The 24,368-nt window shown below is 33.1% G+C and overlaps 2 protein-coding genes across 2 annotated transcripts; one reads left to right on the top strand and one right to left on the bottom strand.

Moving 5' to 3' along the window:
* The first annotated feature begins 3,205 nt into the window (after positions 1–3,205).
* Positions 3,206–6,385, top strand: LOC103500628 (protein MANNAN SYNTHESIS-RELATED 2-like). Its single transcript, XM_017047366.2, has 6 exons — positions 3,206–3,659; positions 4,067–4,196; positions 4,317–4,387; positions 4,775–4,860; positions 5,090–5,663; positions 5,837–6,385. Exons 1-6 carry the CDS (start codon positions 3,558–3,560, stop codon positions 6,113–6,115), a joined length of 1,242 nt encoding a protein of 413 aa, XP_016902855.1. The 5' UTR covers positions 3,206–3,557; the 3' UTR covers positions 6,116–6,385.
* Positions 6,386–7,192: 807 nt separating this feature from the next.
* Positions 7,193–24,119, bottom strand: LOC103500627 (calcium-transporting ATPase 9, plasma membrane-type). The gene is made up of 34 exons (XM_008463997.3): positions 23,835–24,119; positions 23,345–23,620; positions 20,843–20,959; positions 20,713–20,752; positions 20,256–20,365; positions 20,043–20,174; positions 19,866–19,955; positions 19,369–19,438; positions 18,963–19,033; positions 18,796–18,879; positions 18,629–18,706; positions 18,463–18,534; positions 17,923–18,006; positions 17,748–17,830; positions 17,559–17,667; positions 17,430–17,485; positions 17,284–17,326; positions 17,018–17,101; positions 16,109–16,246; positions 15,726–15,791; positions 15,529–15,627; positions 15,201–15,311; positions 14,454–14,621; positions 13,932–13,991; positions 13,050–13,214; positions 12,723–12,839; positions 11,558–11,656; positions 10,692–10,829; positions 10,055–10,155; positions 9,913–9,958; positions 9,689–9,823; positions 9,124–9,231; positions 8,944–9,035; positions 7,193–8,170 (listed from the first exon to the last, which is right to left on the bottom strand). The coding sequence occupies exons 2-34, from the start codon at positions 23,540–23,542 to the stop codon at positions 8,065–8,067; spliced, it is 3,270 nt and encodes a 1,089-aa protein (XP_008462219.1). The 5' UTR covers positions 23,543–23,620; positions 23,835–24,119; the 3' UTR covers positions 7,193–8,064.
* Between the last annotated feature and the right edge of the window lie 249 nt (positions 24,120–24,368).

Genomic DNA, 24,368 nt, shown 5'->3' with positions numbered 1-24,368 from the left:
AGGATGAATCTTAGTCAACTAAAATCACCCGGCCGGAGGAAAACGACGTCACAACCCGACGCATTTTCAAATTCAAGGTGATCTCAATCACTACTTTTTATTTATCTTTTGGGGGAAAAGAAAATAAAAGATTGGATGCCAAAAAGAAAATGGAAGTTTAGTTTAATTAGTCCGCTAATTCGGAAAGTACACGCAATCTCAGCCCTATAAACCGTTAAACAGATTTGACCCAAACACCAACCCCATCCTCCCCCACTCTAATTTATCACTATTTTTTAAAAATAAATTATCTACTCATCACTTTTTTTTTTTTTCTATTTTCTCCAACTTTTCTTAACCATCATTTGACTTTTAAATTTATGTTCCAGTCTTTTAAAAATATTATTCGGACTATACTGATTGCACAATATTTACAAAATATCACAAATACCTATTAATGAAATTTTGTAAATATTTTGATTTATTTTCTTTAAAACGGTTAAAATTATCAAAAATCGACTAAAACCATGTAGTTTGTCATTAAAATAATATGTAATATTTGATTTTATATTTTCAAATGTGCTTTTATAAATTCGTGTTTTTAGAGTAATTATAAAAAGATTTCAACTATTTCATTTGGTTTAATCCCCTGAAATAAAAATTGAAACGCTTATAGGGTTTATTTTAATCAACTTTTTTTTTCCTTATAAAAAACAGTTTAAATAAAATAAAATAAAAAGTTAACTTATTTGAAAAACAAGTCTTTCTCTATCCAATTAAAATATGTCCTTAATTATATTACTAACTTTATACAAATATATAAATCAACTTGAGAAATAGAAAATTTATAATTAGACAGAGAGTATCAGAATAAGGCTTGAGAAACACATGAGTATTTAAAACCAAATCTTTCAACATCAAATTTTCAATACAAAAATGAAAAATTGATGGAAGGAATTATAATTGAGAACTTAAAAAATAAAAAAGGGATATTGTTGCATTTAAAAAAACAAAAACAAAATAAAAATAATAATTATTATAAATAAGAGTAGGTAGGGACTGATGAGTTGGAGAGTTGGAGTTAAGGATAAGACAAAATCAGTGTCAGAAATCTTAACTTTAGAAAATGGTTCGAACTCTAACCCTTGGTTTCAGCCCCCACTAACCATTTATTTATTTATTTAAGAATATTTATTTATAATTATGTAAATTACTAAATATTATTCAATCTTGACCTACTACCCAACCAATCATTGGGCTCCACGTGGGCGATGTATATATATAATATATATGTAGACATGACTGCAGTCTTCACTCTCATTTGGGGAACGGCAGCCCATGAAGATTTTTTTGTTACTATCCCAAAATGTTGTGTTACATGTGTGTTCTTTTTTTTTCATTTTTATGGAAGAAAACAAACGTAAACATAATTGTGAAAACCAAGTCTATCGTCGTAAAATATATATGTTGTCAATTTAACAATCACGATATCTGTGACTCAAATCTTTCTAAATTGTATTAATATAATATAAGACGTGCGTTAATAATCATCGTTTAAATTTTTATATCTTTAATTGTATCTAGAAAACAAACTTATCTCAATAATAATTGGTACTAGGTTAATTTTCTTCTTAAAAAGGAAAAAGAAAAAAAAAACCTTGAACAAGGATCATGAATAATAATAATTTTTTTAAGAAACATTTTTAAAAATAGCAAAACGTTGAAACTATTTACAAGATATAACAAAATTCATCTGTAACAATTTTCCTTTGGATAATTAGTTTCATAATTGAATGATATTTTTATTTTTATTAACTGTTGTGTCGGGTAAGTTTTGTAAGAGATATTTAATTACTAAAATTTTTTCTTTCTTAGAGCAATGGATATAAATTTTGTATAGGACCTTGAAGATTAATATTTCTCAAGCAAATACCGAGATGAATATAATTCAGTTGACAACTCGAAGTTTAAGGTTACGTCTTCTATCCTACATAAATTATAAAAAAAGTGTTCATATTTTGTAAATACATGACGAGATGATTTTCAGATCGATTCTAGGATCAAATGAATCGTAGCTCGAACAACTTTGAGCGGCCTATATTTCACCGTGGATTCCAATATGATGGTAGATGTAAGCTATAAATATACTAGAGTGAAAATGAACTTAATATGGAATGTTAAGGAATGTTATATAAGGTTGTGGTAAAGTTATGATTTTTCCATCCTTTTACCAAATTGGTAGATTCCATAGTATATAATATATCAACACAAAGAGTTATTATTTAAGCTTGTTTTTTTTGTGGACCCAACGACAATTTAATTGATACAAAGCATTATGTACTTTCTCGTGGTTGAAAGATTTAGATCCTCCTTCTATTTATTGAAATAAAAATAATAATTAACCGACAATTTTAAAATAATATATATATATGGTACGCCAAATTATACCATTTACAATAGGTCGGAATAAATCAAAATATTTATTTTTAAAAAATTAAATCTGAAATTTTGCTACATTTTATAAATAATTTATAGTAATTTTTTCATTTACAATAAATTTACATTTTTCATTTATATATATTTGATGGAATAAATAGTTTATTTGTTGAAAAATCGTCAAAAATGACAAATTTAACAAAATATAACAAAATTTCATATTCTATTAATTATAGACATTGATAAATACTAATGTATTTCTATGTGTCATATTGACAAACAGTAGTAAAAAGGTCTATCGATATCTATGATTGATAGAACTAAAAATTTTTGCTATATGTTGTAAATATTTTAGTTTATTTCACTATATTTAAAAATGTTACTTGCTTGTTTTTAATGTAATTTGTGATAAAATTAATGAAATATTTACATCCCATAATAAAAAACCGTGTGTGATGTGTAAACATATTTTATTTTATTGTTATTATTGTGAAAATAATTAAAATATTTACAAGATTTTTAAAAAAAATAGAAAGATCAATGAACTATTTATCCCTGTAACAAAAACACTAAATATAAAATTTATTACGTTGATTGTGAATATTTTGTTAATTTTGTTTATTTATAAATATATTAAAATATCACAATTTATCGGTAAAAACACCGTTACTTTGTGTCTACGATGATAAATGGATAAAAAATGTATTGATTAATGGACGAAAAAAGCCCTAATTTGGAGGGTATAAATTGATAATTGTTAAAAAAGTAAAAGAAAAGGAAGGGATATGAAAAAGGAAGACTAAGGAAGGGGGCAGTGAAATTGGGAGGGAAGTGTCGGTGGTGTTTATTGTATTTGTAAATATAAATAAATAATTGTGTGTTGAAGAACAATAGGAAGAGGAAGAAGAAGAAGAAGAGATTGATATTTGTTTGATAATCCGAGAAGAGAGAGAGAGAGAGAGAGAGAGAGAGAGGTTGAAACAGCATCATCCACAGTTCCATTCCAAATTTCTCAATCCTTCCATTTTGCTTTCCCATCATCAACTTCTCATTTCAATCCTCCACTGCTTAATCTTCTTCTTCTTCTTCTTCTTCTTCATACACTGTTACTGTAACCTCAAGACCAAGATCTCTCAGCTGCAATGGGGGTGGATCTGAGACAAGTTTTGGCCGGCATACTCACTCTCACTATGTTCGTCATGCTTGGCCATATGATCAAGCGAGACCACTTTGATTCCGTTCAAGTACATCCGCTAAACCTCCCTTTCCTTTTCGATCTGCTTTTTCCTCTGTTTTTATTTTTCCCTTCTCATCTCGAGATCTTTTGCTGTACAATTCGTCTATTCTCTGTTTTTCTCTAATTCTGGTTTCTTTTCTTTTTTGCTTTTTACTGTCGTTCTTGCTTGTTTTTGTTGGGATTTTGTTCTGTGTATAGTACTAGTAACAACCATAGTATCTCTGCTTCTCCGAGTTAAGAGTATTGATTACGGAATTTACTAGATTATGGTTGTTTAGTTTCTCTAATCTGCCAGTAAAACCAAGCGCATTTTTCCTCTGTATATTTGATTGAGTGAATTTTTGCTTCTCATAAATCAAGTTTAAGAAACTAGAATCCTGGTTGATTGCGTTGTATCTTGCTTTTGTTTTGAAGGAAAAATTTCCAGGGCCAACTAAGGATGCTACAAAAGTAACAACAATGCGCAGCATCCACAAAAAAAGTGACGTTCAGTTGAAAAATGATGTGCTAGAGCTAAAACAATGTTGGAGTAAACCCGAATCTGGTTAGTATTCCATTTCTATTCGAATTGAAAAATGAGTGAAACCTAACTGCCATTTATCGTGCTTTTGTATCTTTTATCCATCCCATTTTCTCATTATTCTTTTGTTGGATTTGGAAGCAGATGAGGGGCAGGAATCAAAGGGGTATGTCACTTTTTCATTGACTGATGGTCCTGAATACCATGTCTCGCAGGTACTCAATCGAATGATTCAATTCAATTGGTTTTTGTTTTTGTTTTTGTAATTCCACAACGTAAACGTTGTGGATTGGATCCTTGTTTCTGACCAACCACTTAGAGTGTATGCTTAAACCAGTTGAGCTATACTACAATTGGTTGCGACTTTTAAGCAATTAACTTAATGGAGCATTGAACATCAGTACTGAGGTTCATGTTATTTAATGGCTAACTAACCATCATGTTTATGAAGTAATTCCAGCATAATACTCTGGCTTCTTGCTCTAAAATTCCCCATTTGTTGCATTATTGTTTTGGTTCTTCTCAGATCTTCGTACTTGTCATCTAGCATTGCCTTCCCTTCATTTTACTGAATGTCCTTGATGTTTATTGTATGTTTTCAGATTGCTGATGCCGTAGTTGTGGCTAGATATCTAGGTGCGACTCTTGTTGTCCCAGATATCAGAGGGAAAGAGCTGGGAGATAAATGGTAAGCTGTATGTTCTAACGAGGAAAACAGTAGAGAAAAATTCCCATTTGATTGTATATTCGTTTTTGCTGGAGCAAGATCCTCTGTCTAAAGGATCTTTGTTTCCACTTCTATTGTCTTGCAATTTGCTATTGCTTCACTCATATTCAAAGATTTGTGCTTTCTAATCTGTCTAGTATTTCTAGAGAGACTATTCTGGTTGAAATCTAACAGTACCGTAATCTTCCAGGAACTTTGAGGATATTTATGATGTCGAGAAGTTCATTGGAAGCCTGGAAGGAGTTGTGAAAGTAGTAAAACAACTGCCATCTGACATCTCTCCAAAAAAGATTTCGGCTGTTAAAGTACCAAACCGAGTTACAGCAGATTACATTTCGGAACATGTTGAGAAGGTTTTTAAAAGAAGTGGCAACATAAGACTCGCAACTTACTTCCCTTCAGTAAATATGAAAAAATCATCCACATCAAGTGATGGTGTATCAGTTCCATGTTTGGCAATGTTTGGAACGTTGGAGTTGCAGCCAGAAATAAGTGAGGTGATTGAATCCATGATGGAGCGGTTAAAAACTTTGAGTCGGAAGTCCAATGGTCAGTTCATAGCAGTCGACTTGAGGATTGAAATGTTGGGAGAAAATGGATGTCAAGAGGCATCTGGAAGCAAAAGTTGTTACACTGCACAAGACATAGCTTTATTTTTGAAGAAGATTGGTTTCGACAAGGATGCTACCATATACTTGACTCAACCGAGATGGGAAAACAGTCTTGATGATCTCAAGGATTTATTTCCAAAGACTTACACAAAGGTTAGTACACAATGATTTCTTCAAATGATTTATCTTCCGCACCACTGCCTTTTCTTAAATATTGTTTTGGTTAGAATTCGGAACCCTAACGGAAACTATGAATATTCTCTCTTTCTGAGAGTTGAGCAGCTCTTCCATTACTGATTGTGAGAGTAACCTTTCTACTTTTGTAGGAAAGCATAATGCCTGCTGATCAGAAGGCAAAGTTTTTGAATTCAAAGAGTTCAGAATATGAGAAAGTGATCGACTTCTACTTATGTAGCCAAAGCGATGTATTCGTACCAGCGATTTCCGGTCTCTTCTACTCAAATGTTGCAGGAAAGAGGATTGCTTTGGGAAAGAATCAAATACTGGTTCCAGCCACCATTAGAGAACCCACTGCCTCTGCTTCCAATTTCATCTCCTCTTACATCACAAAGAAGAATCACTTGGCATACTCGTGCTTTTGCTAGGTTCATAGTAAAGATAAATGAAGAGACGAGCAACAGTATCGATCTCTCATTTGCGTTGCGTGCATCGAGCTTTGTGGCCAGCAGATGACAGCCCAATTGTATTGCATATGTTTTCCATATTGTTTCTTAAGTGATTCCTAAACAGAAAAAATTATTTGTTAAGGTAGTCTTGCAAGACATTCAGCAGAACGATTAAGATGTCAACTATTGTTTTATAAAGGCTTCCATTTAAAGTAATGAGATTGAGAGAGTACTACATTTTGTGTTCAAGTTCATGGATTCTTTCACATTCCCTTGGAGAAGCTGTCAACTTATATAATATTGCATTCAATCCAAGTCTTGTGTATTCCTCTAGTTTTTGGTTTCTTTTATTATCAACTCCTAAGAAAAGTAATAATAAATAAGGTTCCTCCTCTCCTCATACTTAATGAAAATGTTCGACAGACAAATGAGGAGGAACAATTCAAGTACCTAGTTAGTTATTATAATCATTGGTTTGTAGTGTAGCAAATTGATGTAAGAAAGAGACAACTCAAGAGAAGTTAAAAAAACAGTCGAACGAACACAAATTGTTTTGCAGTTCAGTTTTTTCAAAGGTCAATGTGAATATTCTATTATGATCTATCAACACGAAGGAAAAAAAAAAAAAAGGTTATACTGTGTTATAGTTTGTGATTATGACAATTTGTATTTGAAATGCAGACTATTTTAATATAAGCCGTAATAGCTTGTTTCTGAGATTCAAATTAAGTAGAAAATAATAAAACAGTAAACAAAAGGAAAATGAATGAATAAAGAAAAATAAATGTTATAATAAAAACAATAGAAATGGTAACACTATAGTTAACTGTCGAGTTCCAAACAAAGAGTGAATTATAATAACCCACATCCCCATCTCATCCTCTTCTCGGAAACATCTTCCCAAATCCCACTATCATAACAACATTGAGACTGAAATATAGATAAGTAAAATACATAAATTTCTTCAAAATCTGAAGATTCTTCCTCCAAACTTTTGATAACATCACTATGAGTATTTATCATCAATCGCCCTTAAACATTACAATTACCATGAAATAACAAAAAGAAAGGAAACAAATACACTGTAAAAATATAAAAGTAAAATTTACAATTTCACTTTTTATCTTATGGGTTAGTAAAGGTGATATGTACACAGGCAGTCTGATGAGTAAACCTTCAGCACATATCTTTACAATCTGCTGTTTTATTCATTATTACAACTCAAACTTCTGAGCAAATGAAACATTATGGGATTCTTCTAAAAAAAAAACAGCATTACTAAGAAGAAAAATTCTAAAAATAGCACTGCCCTCGAAAGTAATTTTAAAACATTGTGTCCAAAACGAAAAAAAGATGAAATTTCACTGTCCGTACTCAGTTTTATTGCATTTTAATTGTCATGAAATCACCAAAAGAGAAGTGGTTTTCTTTTTCTTTTCGTGTCTTCATAAAACGAGACCCTTTAATTAATTACTTGAAAACATATACGGAAGAGTCTACACCAAATTATTCAATAAAACATTAGTTAAATTTTATATTTACTCCAATAATATTTTGGTTCTTATATATACTTTTTTTTTTTTTTCATTTTGCAATAATTTAGTCCATGCTTTAAAAAATGTAACAATCAAGTCCTCGACATAAAATACCTGGTTCAAGTCCATGAATGGGTAAACAATTAAAGCACTTTTAATTCGAGTCCATAGAGAGATTTTCTCTCTTTTTTTCTCAAAAAGTTTTAACCTCAGGACTTGACTGTTACACTTAATAGAGTATGATGACTAAATTATAGCAAATAATAAAAAAAAAATAGTAATAATAATAACCAAAATATAGAGATTAAAAGGTATATTTTAACCTAGAGATACTAAATTATGAATTTGTCTTTCAAAATAATGCTATTTTTAAGAGAGAAAGAAATCCCAAATTTAAGCAGCACGTGACCTTCGGCATCGTTGAACTGGCTTTGTGAAGTATTTAGCCAATGGGGTCTCCGGAACCGGAATCAGTTTGCCAACAACCGCCAGCGGCCAGCTGAAAAGAGATGAGATAATTTAATTACTACTTGAACAAAAAAATTCATTCAATATTGTTGTTGGTCATTTAATCAATTATTTAATATTGTTGTTGGTAATTAACAATATATTAATCTATCATTTAAATATTGTTGTTGGTAATTAACAATATATTAATCTATCATTTAATATTGTTGTTGGTAATTAACAATATATTAATAGGTAAACGGACTACCAAAAATGAAAAAAGTGATTCAGTTCTCAATTTCCCATTTTAGAAACAACTTATTTTTACAAATAAATCACATGAAAAATTTACATATTATATTTTAATTTAATGTCGAACATGTGTTTGGTCCCTAAAGTTTTCAAAACATACTTTTTTAATCCAGAAGTTATAAAACTATTTCGTCAAATCTTGGGATATATATGTTTTTAATTATTATTATTAGTACTATTATTATTTTAAATTACAGAAATATTTTTAATATAATTAGTTCTCTCTCTAAACTTATTTTAAAAATTCAAGATGCCTTGGGGCAAATTTGGGGACATATATATTGAGAACTCAAAAATGTGTCTACACTTAAAAAGCCTGAGGAGTAAAAAGACAAGTTTTTAAAACTCAAAGACCAAATACACCTTTTCTTCTTCTCTTCAAAACTCGAAGACTATAACAAAGTAATTTTTCCTAATTCCTTTTGTTTTATAACCAACCAAAATTTTTAAAATGTTTGGTTATGATTTCGGAAAGGCTATTGAAAGGTAGAAAAGAATGAAGAGTTAGCCAACCTGACAAGGGCGACAGCAAAGCATATAAGCCATTGTTTCCCATCAAGTTTTACTGTTGAAGTAAATTTTCCAGCAAATTCGACGATGAGAACCTGCATGGCAATTTTAAAATGGAAAGCATTAAATAAAAAGGCCTCTACATGGACAATACAGAGCGATACAAAGACGAATGCTTCGAACCTGAAGCACGAACGTTGTTCCGACTATTCCCATAAAGAGATAATTTTTCGTCACTCCGCTGAACACATTCATTTCATCTGGTTTTCGAGCATTAAATTCATTGAATATCTGCATTTTCAATGGAAAAAAACAAACGAGTTTCAAATGGCTTGAAGGAAAAGAGAGTCAAAATAGAAGAACGTGATACAACAAGAATTACTCTTACGTTCTATTGAAGGGAGCAAACTAGAAGAAAAATGTTAAATGAATATTTTGAATTTTAAGAACAATTAAAATGTTTTCTACTTAGTTCGCTTGTTTGGATTAGCTAAAAAAAATGTTTTTTACCAAAAAAAATTATTTTTATTTAAACTAATAAAAACTATGTTCTTTGAAGTGTTATAAAAAACTATTTGAGTTATTTTTAAATTAAATATTTGAAAAGTTAAACCAAATACAAAGTTGTTAGATTAGATACTCACTAGTTACAAACAACCAAACTGCAGATAAAGACTTATATTAACATTTGAGTTGAGACAAAAGGAAATGCGCATAGACTTTGCATAAATTTCATAGTTATAATTACTTGGCAGAGGACAAATGCATTGAAAATCACTGTATTCTTCACACTAAAGGCATGCTCCTTGCTATCTTTATTCAATTGAAGAATATCAATAGCATAGAAGTTGAGAACAAGAAGTACAGCAACTTGATACAAAGCCTGCACCAACAAAGGCAAAGAAAATCAAGGAAAAAGAAATCGATCCACGAGTTTCAAAGATAACAAGCACCCGTCTTCTGCTCACATACCTGCACAATCAAATTCCTCCACATAATGTTCGTTATAAGGGGTTCCCTGTAATAATCAGCAGAAATTACCGTTAAAACAATTGACAATAAATATACAGCAATGATTTTAGTACCCTACAGCATATGCGGCATTGATTGTTACCTACGCCCAACAGGCGACCGATGCATCAGGTGGTCAGTTGGTGGTTCTGTGGCTAATGCTAGAGCACCAAGTGTATCCATGATCAGGTTAACCCAGAGAAGCTTAAGAAGGAAAACAAACATACATCCCTTAATCAACGATAACAGAAAATTATAGTTCTACACAAAGAGTTTCTTCTTGGTATACGCATAAATATAGAAACAAATTCACAATATTGTATTGCTCTTTGGCTCGCTGCAATTTAATCAAAAATTACAATTGGTATCAAAATGTTACTGAGCATCTTAAATCAATAAGTTACAGTATATCTCACATCCTTTTATATTTTTACACCGTCTTTCATTTTCAAACTCAAATTTAGCGCAAGAGGTAATAAGTTGCCATCAATTTTAATTGAGACGTAATGATACTATGAAATTTTGATTCAACCATAGAACCTCGGGCTCTAAAGATTAGCTTAAACTCCCACCACGATGATAGACTATAGAATATTTAATCTTATTCACTTCTAAAATTAAGCAATTATCCTCTGTTGCATGTCGGTTGAATTCCCACTGTCATACATGCTTTAAGAATGTGATATGGAACAAATCATTTCAAAAGGTAAAAAATGATTGGTACAGGGGAGAGGAGAAACCTGCACGGTATTCAGAGGAACATCACCAGAAGACACAGCTGCAACGACATTGATCACAAGAGCAGCAACATTTACAGTGAGCTGAAACTGGATGAATTTCTGAATGTTCGCATACACAGAACGCCCCCACCTGACAACCTACATAGAATACACAATGGATCCTTAAGAAAATACCAAAACCTGGAGGAGAAAACAAGAACACAAAAAATATCCAACCACCAAATCACTCTTGGAAACATTTGCACACCATATCCCGTTACATAAATCGGCATAAGTGGTATAATTATGAACTAGCAAGTCAATAGTGCAGAATAAATGCAATAAATTTAGCAATCTCCATGATCTCAACTTGGGAAGATGATGTCACAAGTTAAATCACTAATCAGCTCAACAACTTAATTCTTAACCGATTTAAGTTGATGGGTTACAGTAAATTGATTTGTATTAGTACTTTTAATACTTGCTCTCATGTGTGGACTTGAGAATTTGTAGAAGGCCCAACATGTGAATCAATATTAATTGTAAAGGAGATGACATCACTAAGATTCCAACATATCTACTCTAATACCACATTAAATTAGCAACCAATACCAACTTATGCTATTAGTTATATTATACTGTAGCGATATACTATTACAGAAGCAGATTTCATTGATTGAAAATGTCAGACCTGCTTCCATGCATAAATATAATGGATACGGTATTGTAAAGCTGAGACATATACGATCTTCCAATAAGTAACAAGTACAGCTAAGGATGATGGATGATAATTCTTTATTACTCATTCACTTCTTGGTGGTTATTAGCTTCAAAACCACAGAGCATAAAAGAAACTGCAGTAATAAAAGTGGGAGAAACACACAAACCTTTACAACTGAAGCAAAGTTGTCGTCCAAGATAACAATATCAGAACTCTCTTTAGCAACTTCAGTACCTTGAATGCCCATAGAAAGACCGATATCTGCCTAGAATTCAAAAGGTTAAAAATTGCTCTAACCGTGAAATGAACTCAGTTAAACAGTAACAGAATTTCACATGCAATATCAATCAAAACAAACACTGTAATATGCAAGAAACTCCTTCGTTGAAATACAATCTAAATAATAGTTCAAAAGAAAGAAAGAAATGTCGGTCTTCTACCATCAGTAAGTCCTATATATCTGAACTCTGATTTTTTTAAAAAATAATAATAGTTAAGAAAAAAGTTACTTATAAGTTTTTTTATATATTTGTGAGTGTCCGGTCCAACTTATGTACATCTCAACCAATCTCACGGGACAATCCGCCTAACCTCACAACATTTGGGTGTTAAGAAAACTCGTAGGAAATTAATTCCTACGTAGATGACCACCATGTTACTTGCTAGTATTCAATCAAACAAGAACTCAAATGTTTCTAGACATATTTCCATACTACCAGTGGACATAGTTTCCATTATGGACACACACAATAGACTTGCCCATAAAAATTGTGGGCAGCATATTAACATTTATTGTAGTCAAATCGAGTGTAGCTCAATGGTATATGAGTGTGCTAGTAACCAAAACGTTTATGGTTTGAATCCTATTGTACTAAAAAACATTATTTATATTGTATTATACTGTCTATAGAAAATGTTAAAGAGTAATATATTACTACACCTTTCTAGTTTCTTCTTTTTTAATCAGTGAGTGTCCAACCCAACTTACATTCACCTTGACTAATCTCACAAGATAACTTGTCTGACCCTACAACATTTTGGTGTCAAGGAAACTCGTAGAAAATTAATTCCTATATAAGTGACCACCATAGATTGAACCCATGACCTCTTAGTTTTTCAAACTATCTCCTTGTTTACCACTAGGCCAACCCATGATGGTATACTGCACCTTTCTAGTTCATATAGCTTGCAATGTTCTATACTTAGATATTAGTGCTATAATAAGCAATCGAAAAAATCTGACAAAAAAATTGCAATAAAATCTCTACATAATACAAATAGAGAATTGTTCGTAGAACTAATGAAATAAGAAAACCACAAAGATTACAAACCTCGTGGAGTGCAGGGGCATCATTAGTCCCATCTCCAGTCACAGCAACAACGTCCCCTCCCTTTCTTAATGCTTGAACAAGCAACAGCTTGTCATTAGGCGAAGACCTCCCCATCACCTGTATATCATTCATGGAGTTCACCCTTATTTATAATAAACAAAAACTCCATTAACGGAAACAAAAAAGCTTGGAGGCCAAGTAGACAAGATGTCCTCTTGCTGAAATGTAACTCTCAGTGCATGGTTATTCTATGTCATCCTATAAGCAGGGATTGAGAACATCAATGGCTAATGAACATCGTATTTTCATGTAAACACATGCAATTACCGTTATTTTTTGAGCAACTTGTTCTCTTTCCTTCTCCGACAATGCACGGAATGTTTTTCCTTCAATTACTGTAGGCTCAGAAGCATCCTCATTTGCGTTTAGTATTCCACATTCAACTGCTATAGCTTTTGCAGTCTGTATATTGTCTCCGGTGACCATGCGCACCTAAAATTTAAAAGTTGTATTACATGAAGCACACACGTGAATATATGACATATTTCACATGCTAATAGCCAACTGATGAATGCATAATTAAGACATGCCATGTCCCAGATCTTGAGAAAATAAAATAAAAACTAAAGGAAATTGAAAAAAAAATATGCTCTTTTTCTGATTATGAACTAAAGAACTAAAAAGGGTGTTTCGAGCATTGAGTTGGTTATTATAGTTAGTGGTCATCATAATTTGTGGTGCATGCTATTTTAGTATGGATAAGAAATAGTAAACAATGTAATAAAGAGGGAAAGAGATGATGATTGAGAAACAATACATATCGTAACAAATAATAAGCATTGTAGCAAAGAAGAATTTGAAATAATAATAATTTAGTTAATTGCAGGCTATAATACACCAACTATCATAATTGGAGTCCTAAAACATGAGATAGACTATAATAGTCCACTCCACCAAACACCCCAACTAACTAAAAGAGTCATCAACTACTTCGGCGTCAAAAAACACAGCCAAGATGAACATAAACCTAAACTCCTAAAGCCAGATGAAGGTTTAACCATGTCCTTCACCATCTGAAATTTAGGGTCAATAGACTATAAAGAATCCAGCTCACTCAAGAATATGTATATGCATCCGTACATCGAGACATTTGATTCCCGCATGTGAAAGGAACAAAGCACTGTGAATAAAAAACACATAATAAAGTACCTTGACACCCGCATCTGTGCACACTTTAACAGCCTCTTTAACACCATCGCGACAAGGATCCTGCAACAAGATGACATTATTAGATTGTGAAAGATATAAGAATTGCCTTTGATAATTCAATGAAAATGGGAAAATAGCATAACTTGGCACTTCAAAATGAGAAACCAAAAGTCCAAAAAAGATAAGATGATGGTAATAAGAAAAGGAAAAACTAAGGATGAATAAAAGGAGATGGGCATCTCACACCCACAATGAGTACTTCAACGTCTAAAGTTCAACCATATTGAACAGTGAAAGCCATGTATATTTCATAAAGCAAGAGCCTACGTAGTTAGTAGTTCAAGGAAGAAGCTACTGCATTATTTTAAAAAAGGAAGAAAACTCTCTATCTTGAAAAATCAATTTATCAAAAGATCAGGCCAACATCTAAATTTAAAAGATAATAATCTGTTTGAGAATGATTCATGGCAAATGAAACTGACAATAATAACAATATATTGTATCACAGGGATTGATCCTTACCTTTATACCAACAATGGAAAGCAAAACAAGATCATCGGCAGGCAAATCCCATTGATCCAAACGTTGTTCATCTATTGGAATCTTCTCCAATTGATATGATCTATATGCAATGGCAACACAACGCAAACTTCTTGCAGCCATGTCACTAATAGCTGCCTTGAAATAATCCTGGAAAGGATATAAATAAATGAAGTTCACTCAGAATGTCCGATAATGAAAAGTTTAAAAATAAGAGATGCACTTAAAAGAACAAGAATATATTTCAATTACATTCACCTTATGTGTACCATATCTCTAATTATGAGCTAGAAGAACAAAAAATTCACAGAACTTGGATTGAAAGAACATATTATGGGTTGACAATCAATCAAAATTCAAATTTAGAATATTGTTGCATTGATGAAGTGATAAAATACTAAATGAGTAAACTGTATCTTGGTCCACTAAATAAATACAACCAACAAGACTGTCGTGTTCCACAAGATGAAAGCAAATGAAAATTTAGAATCAGATATTCCCCCAGGATCATATGCATATATCTTTAAGACTCTCCAAATGACCAGAGGACTACCATGATTTAAAGTCATTACATGGTTTCTCAATCTACTCAGTTTCATATAGTTGCCCAAAATTAGTTTTCAGAATAAACAGTTCCCTCAGCATCCTACAATCCTAGTAAAAATCTCAACCAGGGAGGGAGATGGCAACACTACACTGTTCTCTAAGTAGAAAATTGCTACCACTGACCTCATTGCCCTCTATTGAGTGCACTTCACCATTCAAGTCCATAAACTTTGTACACGAAGATAACACCATCTCTGCCGCTCCTTTCCAGTGTATGCAAACTTCTGAGTTGGCCTGCCAAGAAACCACATGGTTAACTTCCATGGACACATATGTAATAAGCAATAAAGAAAGTGCTTAAAACTTAAAAACAATCAACAGATTGCTTAAGAATAATGTTCCAGTGTTCTCTAAATCATCCAATGCACAAACTTGTGGCTCAACCTCAAAGTCAACACCATAAAGGAGTGAGGAAGAACATGTGCTCCAAATTCATGATCATAATAATTACCCGCTTTATTGCAACACCGCCTCGCTTCTTTTCTGAATTGAAAGGGACAACATGGAGAACTTTGGACTCTGATTTAATATCATCAAACTTCATTCCCAGCTGCACGACAGGATTAGAAAATGAATAAGGGTTTAAACCAATACACAAAATAGAGGCAAAAAACTAAAAGATAGAAAAAAGACATGATATAAACACACCTTTACAGCCCACGATAAAATAGCCTTTTCTGTAGGAGATCCCGAGACCTCTATACCTCCACCATCCTGTCAATACAAATTCAGTCAAAAAGAACTTTAGCTGTTCAACTCAATCAATCACAGAATGTACAAACAAGTGACAGAGCTCCCACAGATGACAAAAGAAAAATGGAAGATAAAACACAAGGACATGCGTTCCCCGCTCAACTCAAAATAAAAATTATAATGTTTTGTTTCCTTGAAATTTTAAACGGAAAAAAAGAAAAAAGAAAAGAAACAGAAATTGCCTCAACCCCGTAACTTCCGAGAGGCAGTCAAGTGGTCTTCCCAGGACAAGCCAAAATTACTAAGAAAAATGTTTTCTGCACTGCATGAAAGTTCACCTTAGCCACAAAAACATTGCCCGTGCTGTTCAGAGCAACACCCTCGTGTAGCAGAGTGAGTACTAATGAATTCAACTGCAATGGATCATCTGGGGGATTGATCATTTTCCTTCCAACGCATGCCTCGACCACAGTCATCTATAATTCCCATTTTTTAGAGGAAAAAAATTAATCATCATTTAGCAGTAAAAGTAGAAAGCTGACCTCCCCACGAACAAGAAATAATAAAAGAAAAACATTAAGTCTTTAAGTTCTCACGCAAGAAAATTCTCATTTCCTAATCTAAATCAATTACGAATAAATGAGAAACAAGTATGTTGGATGATGTTCGCCATTTCCACCATTTTCAAATTTGTCAATAAATTTCCGAACCTATTTTTCTCTCTGAACCAGTTGTACTGAAAATGTTTAATAATCAATAACATGAAGTTTAAATATCATCCCCGATACTTAAATTTGCCAATAAATTTGAACATTTTATTTTTTAAAATAAATTTTTAACCCGAACTAATGTTTTTGTTCAGACTTAGAGAATAGATAACTGAAATCAGAAAAGGAAACAACCACCGCACAAGTTCATAGTCAACTTAAAACACACACACATAAAATCGATATAAAAACGGTTTCTTCTTCTATCACACCATCAGGAGACAAGAAAATGGAAAATGAAGAACCAAAGAATATAGTTGATTGTCCAAAAATGACTTGAAATAAACAAAATTTCAAATCAGGTATTATATAAAAAATGATCCAAAAGAACCTTACTAACAAAGATGAGATAACATTGACATGATGTAGTTTTACTGAAACGGGTAAATGCCTATTATTCTTGTAGACCAAAAATATCAGCAAGTGGTTCTCGCGTTGCTAAACTTACACCCAAATCTAATTGTTGAGCCTCAAACGTACCTGATTTAAAGTCAATGTTCCAGTCTTATCACTGCATATTGTTGTTGCAGAGCCCATGGTTTCACAAGCAGACAGCCTACGAACCTGCAAATCAACTCTTTTACTTGGGATTGAGAAAGATGAAGAAGAAAGTTTGAAGGAGTCTGCTTGGAAGACAAACACAATAATATACTCTACATAATAATTTCTATTCAAGTAAGGTTGTAACGTCAAAAGAATATTTTGAAGTACAAGTTTAACAGATGGAAATCAATAATAATACGAACCAGTGCTTTATCAGCCATCATTTTCCTCATGGAGTACGCTAGTCTGGAAATATAAAGATTAAAAATATCAGAATTACCTAAGAGAAATAGGATCAAATCCAACACAAACTGCAGTGAAACGAATACTGCATATTTAATTTACTTACGTTAGGGTGACAGCCAAAGGTAGGCCTTCGGGTACTGCAACAACCACAATAGTAACCTGAATGATTTTAACCAGCAATTAGTGAAAAAACAATACGCAGATAAAAACAGCATCAAGAGGCTAAACTTACAGCAACAGTAACGATTTTAATAACTCCATTAACAGCATCACCTAGACTCGTATGGCCATGCCGAAATTGAGGGTTCCCGTTTGCATCGTGTGTAGTTCCCGTGAAGTACCTAAATTTCAAAGTTATACTTCGAAGGACAGAATCATGAAAACTCAAGAATAAAAATTATAATTGTGAATACTATGTCACCTGCCCAAAAGGACGGCTAGCACAGAAACTGCAACTGCAAGCCCAACTATGCCAATGAAAGTTGCAACTCCATTCAACCGGACCTGTTATACGTCATTCAAAGATAAATTATAAGTTCTAACACACCGACAGCAAATTCCAAAGCCTCCTAAGCAGCAAATTTCAAGACATTAACCTGCAAGGGAGTTTCTTCCCCAGTATCCTCTGAGATACTTGCCATCAACAATCCCCATTCAGTATTGATTCCAACGGCAGTTACCTGAACGTGAAAATAGTGAAGCTCCATATTTGTAATTTTTGCATACTTTATGACAAAAGCTTACAAGCATATATGCATCTTCTCTATGAAACGTTCAACAACAAAAAATTTACACGGAAAACAAAGGTACAATGATCAGACATAAGCCAAGTTCTCTGACAGACCTAATGAATCGAATCAAACCTAGGACAAAACCAATCTCTAACCAGCCACGCTTCCTACTACCAAAACCAGAAAATTAAGTTAGGGAACCTAATAAAAGTCAGTCCTCCAGCCCATGCAAAGTTCTAGCCAGATAAATTAAAATTCTATAATAAAACAATGGCCTGTTTTTTCCATAAAAAAGAACTTGAATAAAAGTCATTCATAGAGGCATGCTAATATTTATAGTTCCAGAACTGCACCAGACTAAACAAGAACAGCTGATAGTTACAAGTCCTCAGAGCAAAACATTACCATCATGGTACCAACTCCATCTGCAACCTTACAACCAGACATCAAAAAGGGTGCCTTCTGATCCTTGCGAACCTGAGAGACAATATCAGCTTAGTCATGGGGGAAATTAAAAGAGGAATGATGATCCTGTGATTGCCTACGATTGAGATGGAGCAATTAAACTTACAATCTTGCTTTCTCCTGTCATGCTAGATTCATCTATGGCAAGTGAATGGCCGGTGATCAATATTCCATCAGCAGGGATCTAATCGGTTCAAATTAGTCTGGATATGAGAAAAATATGATTGAACTTTAAAGTAACCAACAAACAAATAAACCACAAAGGGCAGCCACCTGGTCTCCAATTTTAAGAGGTACAACATCCCCAACAACAAGGTCAAATATTGAGACCTTTAAAGTTCTACCATCCCTCAAGATCTACATCAAATTTTGCTTCGTTAGCAGGTTTATATAAAAATTTATTTTAAAAGAAAAAGTGGCATCAAGTTGCCAGCATGTACCTCTACTTGTATGTTTTGCTTTTCCTCATTTAAGTTCTGAAACTGAAGAGACTGTCGATAATCACTAACCGCTGTTAAGTAAAAAAAACAATTAAAAAATAATCTAAGAACAGAACGGTGCATTCCTCAAAAAGAGGCATTTATCAAAAAGATAAAAGCACCATTAAAAACTCAAGTTCAAATCAAGTATACTGCATCAAAACATATATAGAATCCAAATGCCTACATGAACTATGTTAAGTGAACCTGTTGAAACAAACAAGCATGTAAGAAATCAATTTTAAATTGTTTTAAAATGTATCACATGATTTTTTATTCTGTCACCAATAAAATCCAAAAAACTCTTCCCTCTTCTTCAGCAAAAGAACAAGCGTACTAGCTCTTTGAAAGGAATCAGATAGAATACCTGTTACCATTATGACAAGAAACACAGCAAAGGCAATACTTCCTCCATCATACCATCCTTCCTCTAAACCCTGCGATGATTGGCAAAGTCAGAGACTCAGAATGCACCAAACTTACTCCAAGCCGAAAAAGAGGTTGCAACAAGTGAAGAAAGAAACTAAAAAATGTTGCATGCCAGATTGAAAATAACATTAAATGCATGGGATATAGCTTCACCCTAGACTCGAATTGTGTTATGTGATCTAGTAAATAGTAGAAGTATGGCAATTCATCCTAACATAATTGCATCTAATCTTTGCCAACTTCAGTGTGTAAATTCAATAAAACGTCTCGCCATGTTGATCTTTACCAAAGTTAATAAAACTCAAAGCATCCGTATACAAGAACCTGCCGATATTATAACTTCTGGCACAAATATTAGTCACAACGTGTGACATAAATATATTTCTTTAAAAATGATTAACAAAAAGGAGAAGATGTTCAATAACCCAAACCAACCTCTGTTTTAATACCCAAAGCCAATGATGCCACTGCAGCTATAATCAAGATGATTAGGGTTAAATCTTGCCAAGCTTCCCAAAGAAATCTCTGTCGAACATAGAACAGTGAGAATGATGGTCATTTACTAACACAAGACAGAAAGAAACCAGAAGCAAATGTAGAACAAGTTTGTACCAAGAAGCTCCGTCCTTTTTTACGCGGATACGTATTTGATCCAAATGCGTTTCTTCTTTTCAGCAAATCAGTTTCATCTCCTGATATTCCTTTCTCGGTACTTGTTTTCAACAAATTTGATAAGCCTTTAACCTTACAAAGAAGATAAAATCTTTACGTTTAAGGATGAAAAGGGTAACTATGATACAAAGAAACAAACCATAATGGACTTACTCCTCCATGCTGTTGTAAAGAAGTCAAGTTTTGATCACGAGTCAATGAAGCAAGTTGTTCTAAACTAATGGAATAGTCACTACTTGACAATGGAGGTGATGCTGATGAACCTACCAACGGTGACAATAAAATTAGAAGAATAGGAATTGAGTTAAATAGAAGCAATATGCTTTCACTTTTCAGTTCCCAGTTTCTGATTACAACCGGTGCATTGCAGCAATTAATCAGACGTTTAAACACCAACCTAAGTTTCAGAATCAAAACTAATTTCAAAATGATTCATTTAAGGCCTTCGGTTAGCATGTGTGCTGACACTAAACTTTTAGGGAACTAGACAAGAAATAAGGCATGAAAAGGATGGCAGAGTCAATTTGTTGTAACATACAATAATGATAATAAGAAAAACAATATTGAAAGTTTTTTGTGAAAAATATGAAAACTTTTAGAGGCACAATACCAATTTGTTGTTCCCCAGCCAATTTGAAAAGCAGCGCTGCCTGAAGAAAGAAACAAAAAGTGTTAAGGTCGTAAGGATATAAAAGACCGAACCTGTGATAGAAAATGTCGGTGAAGAGTCGAAGTATTACCCTTATCACTTGTGCATGGGCTCTAATCATCCGTCTCCTTTGTTCTTTCTCTTCCTCCTTTTTTAAGTCCAAAGTATATCGAAATCTCCGAGAGGCATTAAGCACCAATGCAGCTTGCTGCACCCCCAAGAAGAAAAGAAAAAAGGAAAAATTACTGGTTCATACTCCAGTTTCCATGTACAAAAAACTGAAAAGTCTTTCACAAACATAAAAATCAAATTTACAAATAATCTTGTGAACTTTCATAATATTTTATCACTAAGCGTACAAATAGACTAGCTTTAAAAGAAAATAAATGCAATAGGAAAGAAGAATTTTCCCACAAAGAGCTTATTTGCAAATATGCATCACATTTTACATTCTTTTGAATGATGACTGCAGTTTCCAAGTTCATTTCTGTGCATCCCATTGCATAAATTCCCAATCCTCTCATTCCGTAGTATTTTGCAACAAGAAACTTATTCAACGTCAAAATCCTTCATAAGTGGTACCAGAAAATTGTTTTGAACCTTTAATATTACCATTTGAATGTGTTTGCTTGGTACATGATCTCTCCTATTGCACAGTTTTCTAATACTTAAAAGTTAAACTATTGACTTGAGATAGTTTAACGAGTAATACTTGGGTGGTAAACTTATATTTAGCAATATTACATCACTATTTCCACGAGTGACCACTCTAAGGGACATTGGGTGGCCATCGAGATAGAAAGTATTCTTCAAAAGAGATTAGATATCCTAAATCTAGCTAAAATGTCATACTTCAATGTCCTATTGAATTACATATATGATCACCCTTCACAAAAATATAAAATAAAATAAATAGAAGGTATTGAATTGCACAAAAAGAAAAACAAAGAAGACCTCACAGCCCAAGGACAAACACCCTTAACCAGTTTCTAAAGATGGTCACAATTCATTTCATACTTTTCTTTTTTTGAATTAAGTGATTCATTTCATACATGATCAGCTTTCAAAGAAAAAATAATTTCTTTCTTCAAAAAAATGGATATAAAATTTGATTTATACATCGCTTGAATTATAAATTTGATTGATAAAAACATATAATTATTTAATGATAGATTAATGAAATGATAATTATATTAAAATTTAACCAAAAGTTAGAATAAGTCTTTACTTATGAAATATTAAAACTCAAGTGAAGACTTTGTTTTATAATTAACGCTGGTACTTTTTAATTTAAAAGTAAAAATTTTAAAAATATACATATATTTTTTCCTTTAAGGAAGAAGGTTGGAAGTAAATGTCCAATGAGTTAATCATGATACAAAGGTCCAATCTAATGGATCAATCCACGTTCAGTACAAAGTTTTATCTAATCTAACAAGGTAAATGGGTTGGTCAACAAGAGTTGACTTTTTGAGTTGGGTTGGACTAGCCAAGGCCCAAATAATGACTATTGAGCTTGGGCCTTAACCAAGTTTGGATTAAGAGTTCTTGAGACAATTCTAAGAAAATTATAGAAGTCAAAATCTTAAAAAGTAAGACAATTGAGAATGAACATTTTAAGTTTGGGGTTGAAATGTTTGACTGTTGTATGCCTACGGATAAAAGATGTGGTATTTGTTGCGGGGAAGTCAAGACCACAAAATGAAGGGTTTAAAGGTTTGGTGCTGCTAGTTAAACAACTAAGACATGAAGACTTTCGTGTTTAGCTCAAGAAGTTTGTGGCCTAACACTAAACAAAAACATCAATTTAATATCAACTCCTTATATCGTGGGTCCCACTTTTTTTTCCAACTCTCAAAACTTGACAACCTCACTCTGTAATGTTGTGTGCCTTGAATTTCTAACTTACCTAGTTTAAATTGTGTACTCAGCGGTAAGAGGGGAAACGATTGCTGAGTCAAATTAGCCGCTAAATCTCTTGAAATATGGGCCAAATCGAGAAACCAAGCCCAACACTAAATCAAATTAGATCAAGCTCACCGAGCCAATTGGTCAGTCACGTAGTTTTTCTATTTTCTAGTAGGTTATTTTCAATAAGAAAAAGGTATGAAGTTCGTTTTATATTTAAAAATAAAAAATATAAAATAACAGTTGGAACTTGGAAAAGGTCAACACACTTGGTTGACCCTGCACTTTTTTTTTTTCTATTTTACAGAGGTATACATTTGTTATTTTATTCGATTGGCATTTTTAATCTATCCTAAAAAATACGACATGAGAATAAGAACATTCTATCTATCATCTACATTTCCATTGATTCGATTCTACTATAGAGCGAATAATTAATAATTGGTTTTCATTTGAAACAAGGAATAGTAATAATAATCATAACAACAATTTTTCATCGTGCTAATAAAGTAAGTAGAATTTTACAATTTATTTTTCTAATTCTCATTAAATTTATTGAAATCAATAGTAAATCCAATTATCTGATATCTATAATTAATTTCATTCTAATCATCTTTTTTATTTCTTCTACAAAGATTCGATCATCTAATTACTCACAAGAAAACAGAATTTGAAAGATAATTACCCTCCATCGCTTGAGTATCTCGAGAGGGACATTTTTGGTGTTGTCAATGTCGAAGGGATCCGATACAGCCTCTTCTTCCTCCTCGTCAATGCTTTTGCCGGAGGAGAGTCCACCCTCAACATCGTGATGTCGGCCGGACGTGGAAACAGTAAGAGGTAATAGGCCATTGCCGGAACTGGAGGAATCACGAGACGTCATTTTTTGGCTCGGCTCAGATTGAATTACGTCGCAAGAGAGATGGCACAGTACATACGCACAGTCAACCGACGCTTACAACTGCCGAGCCAATTCGCCCAGAAACAAAAAGGGGGAAAAACGATCAGACTCGAGAAACTCAGAAATCGAAAACACGTAAACAATCTTGAATAATAAAGAAAAGAGAAGAAAAAAAAAGTCGTCGATGTTAATTCTGGCTGACGGTTATGCTATTTCTGGAAGAGCGATGAAATTGGGGGAATGAATAGTAGAAAAAAAAGGAGCGATCACATACCAAATTTAGGAAACAATAGAGAAGCGAAACGGTGGGACTGGTGCTTGAAACCGAATGCACGTAACTAGGTAAGGCAATGGCAGCCAAATTGGTGCGTGGTGGCCGTGTATCTGAGACTGAGAAATGACCAGTCCATTGATCTTCAAAAGGAAGGTCTAGAGAAAAAGCAAAGCAGCAAATCGGCATGAAAATGGAGATCCATTGGAGCTCCGAGCTGGATGAGCACAAAACTGATCTGTACACTGTCCTCAGTGTTATCGTTCCTCGATACGAAATTTCGAAGAAACTTCCTACGGAGACCACCATCGAACTTTCCCTCCACGCATTTTTAAGTAGGAGGTACGAAGTGATGTCTTGGGCGGGCCCGGTCCGGTTCGATTCAACGTTAATATTTTAAAATTTTGGAAAGAAAATGTCATCATACCCCAAAATAGAAAGTCCAAAATTAAAATCAAAATATATAAATTCTATTTTCATTTCCTACCATACTAAAATTAATTACACAGAGGATAAATATTTTATCAAATTTTTATT

This window comes from Cucumis melo, chromosome 1 (genome assembly GCF_025177605.1).
Source record: "Cucumis melo cultivar AY chromosome 1, USDA_Cmelo_AY_1.0, whole genome shotgun sequence".
Taxonomy (NCBI): domain Eukaryota; kingdom Viridiplantae; phylum Streptophyta; class Magnoliopsida; order Cucurbitales; family Cucurbitaceae; genus Cucumis; species Cucumis melo.
This window is presented reverse-complemented; position numbering and strand designations above follow the sequence as displayed.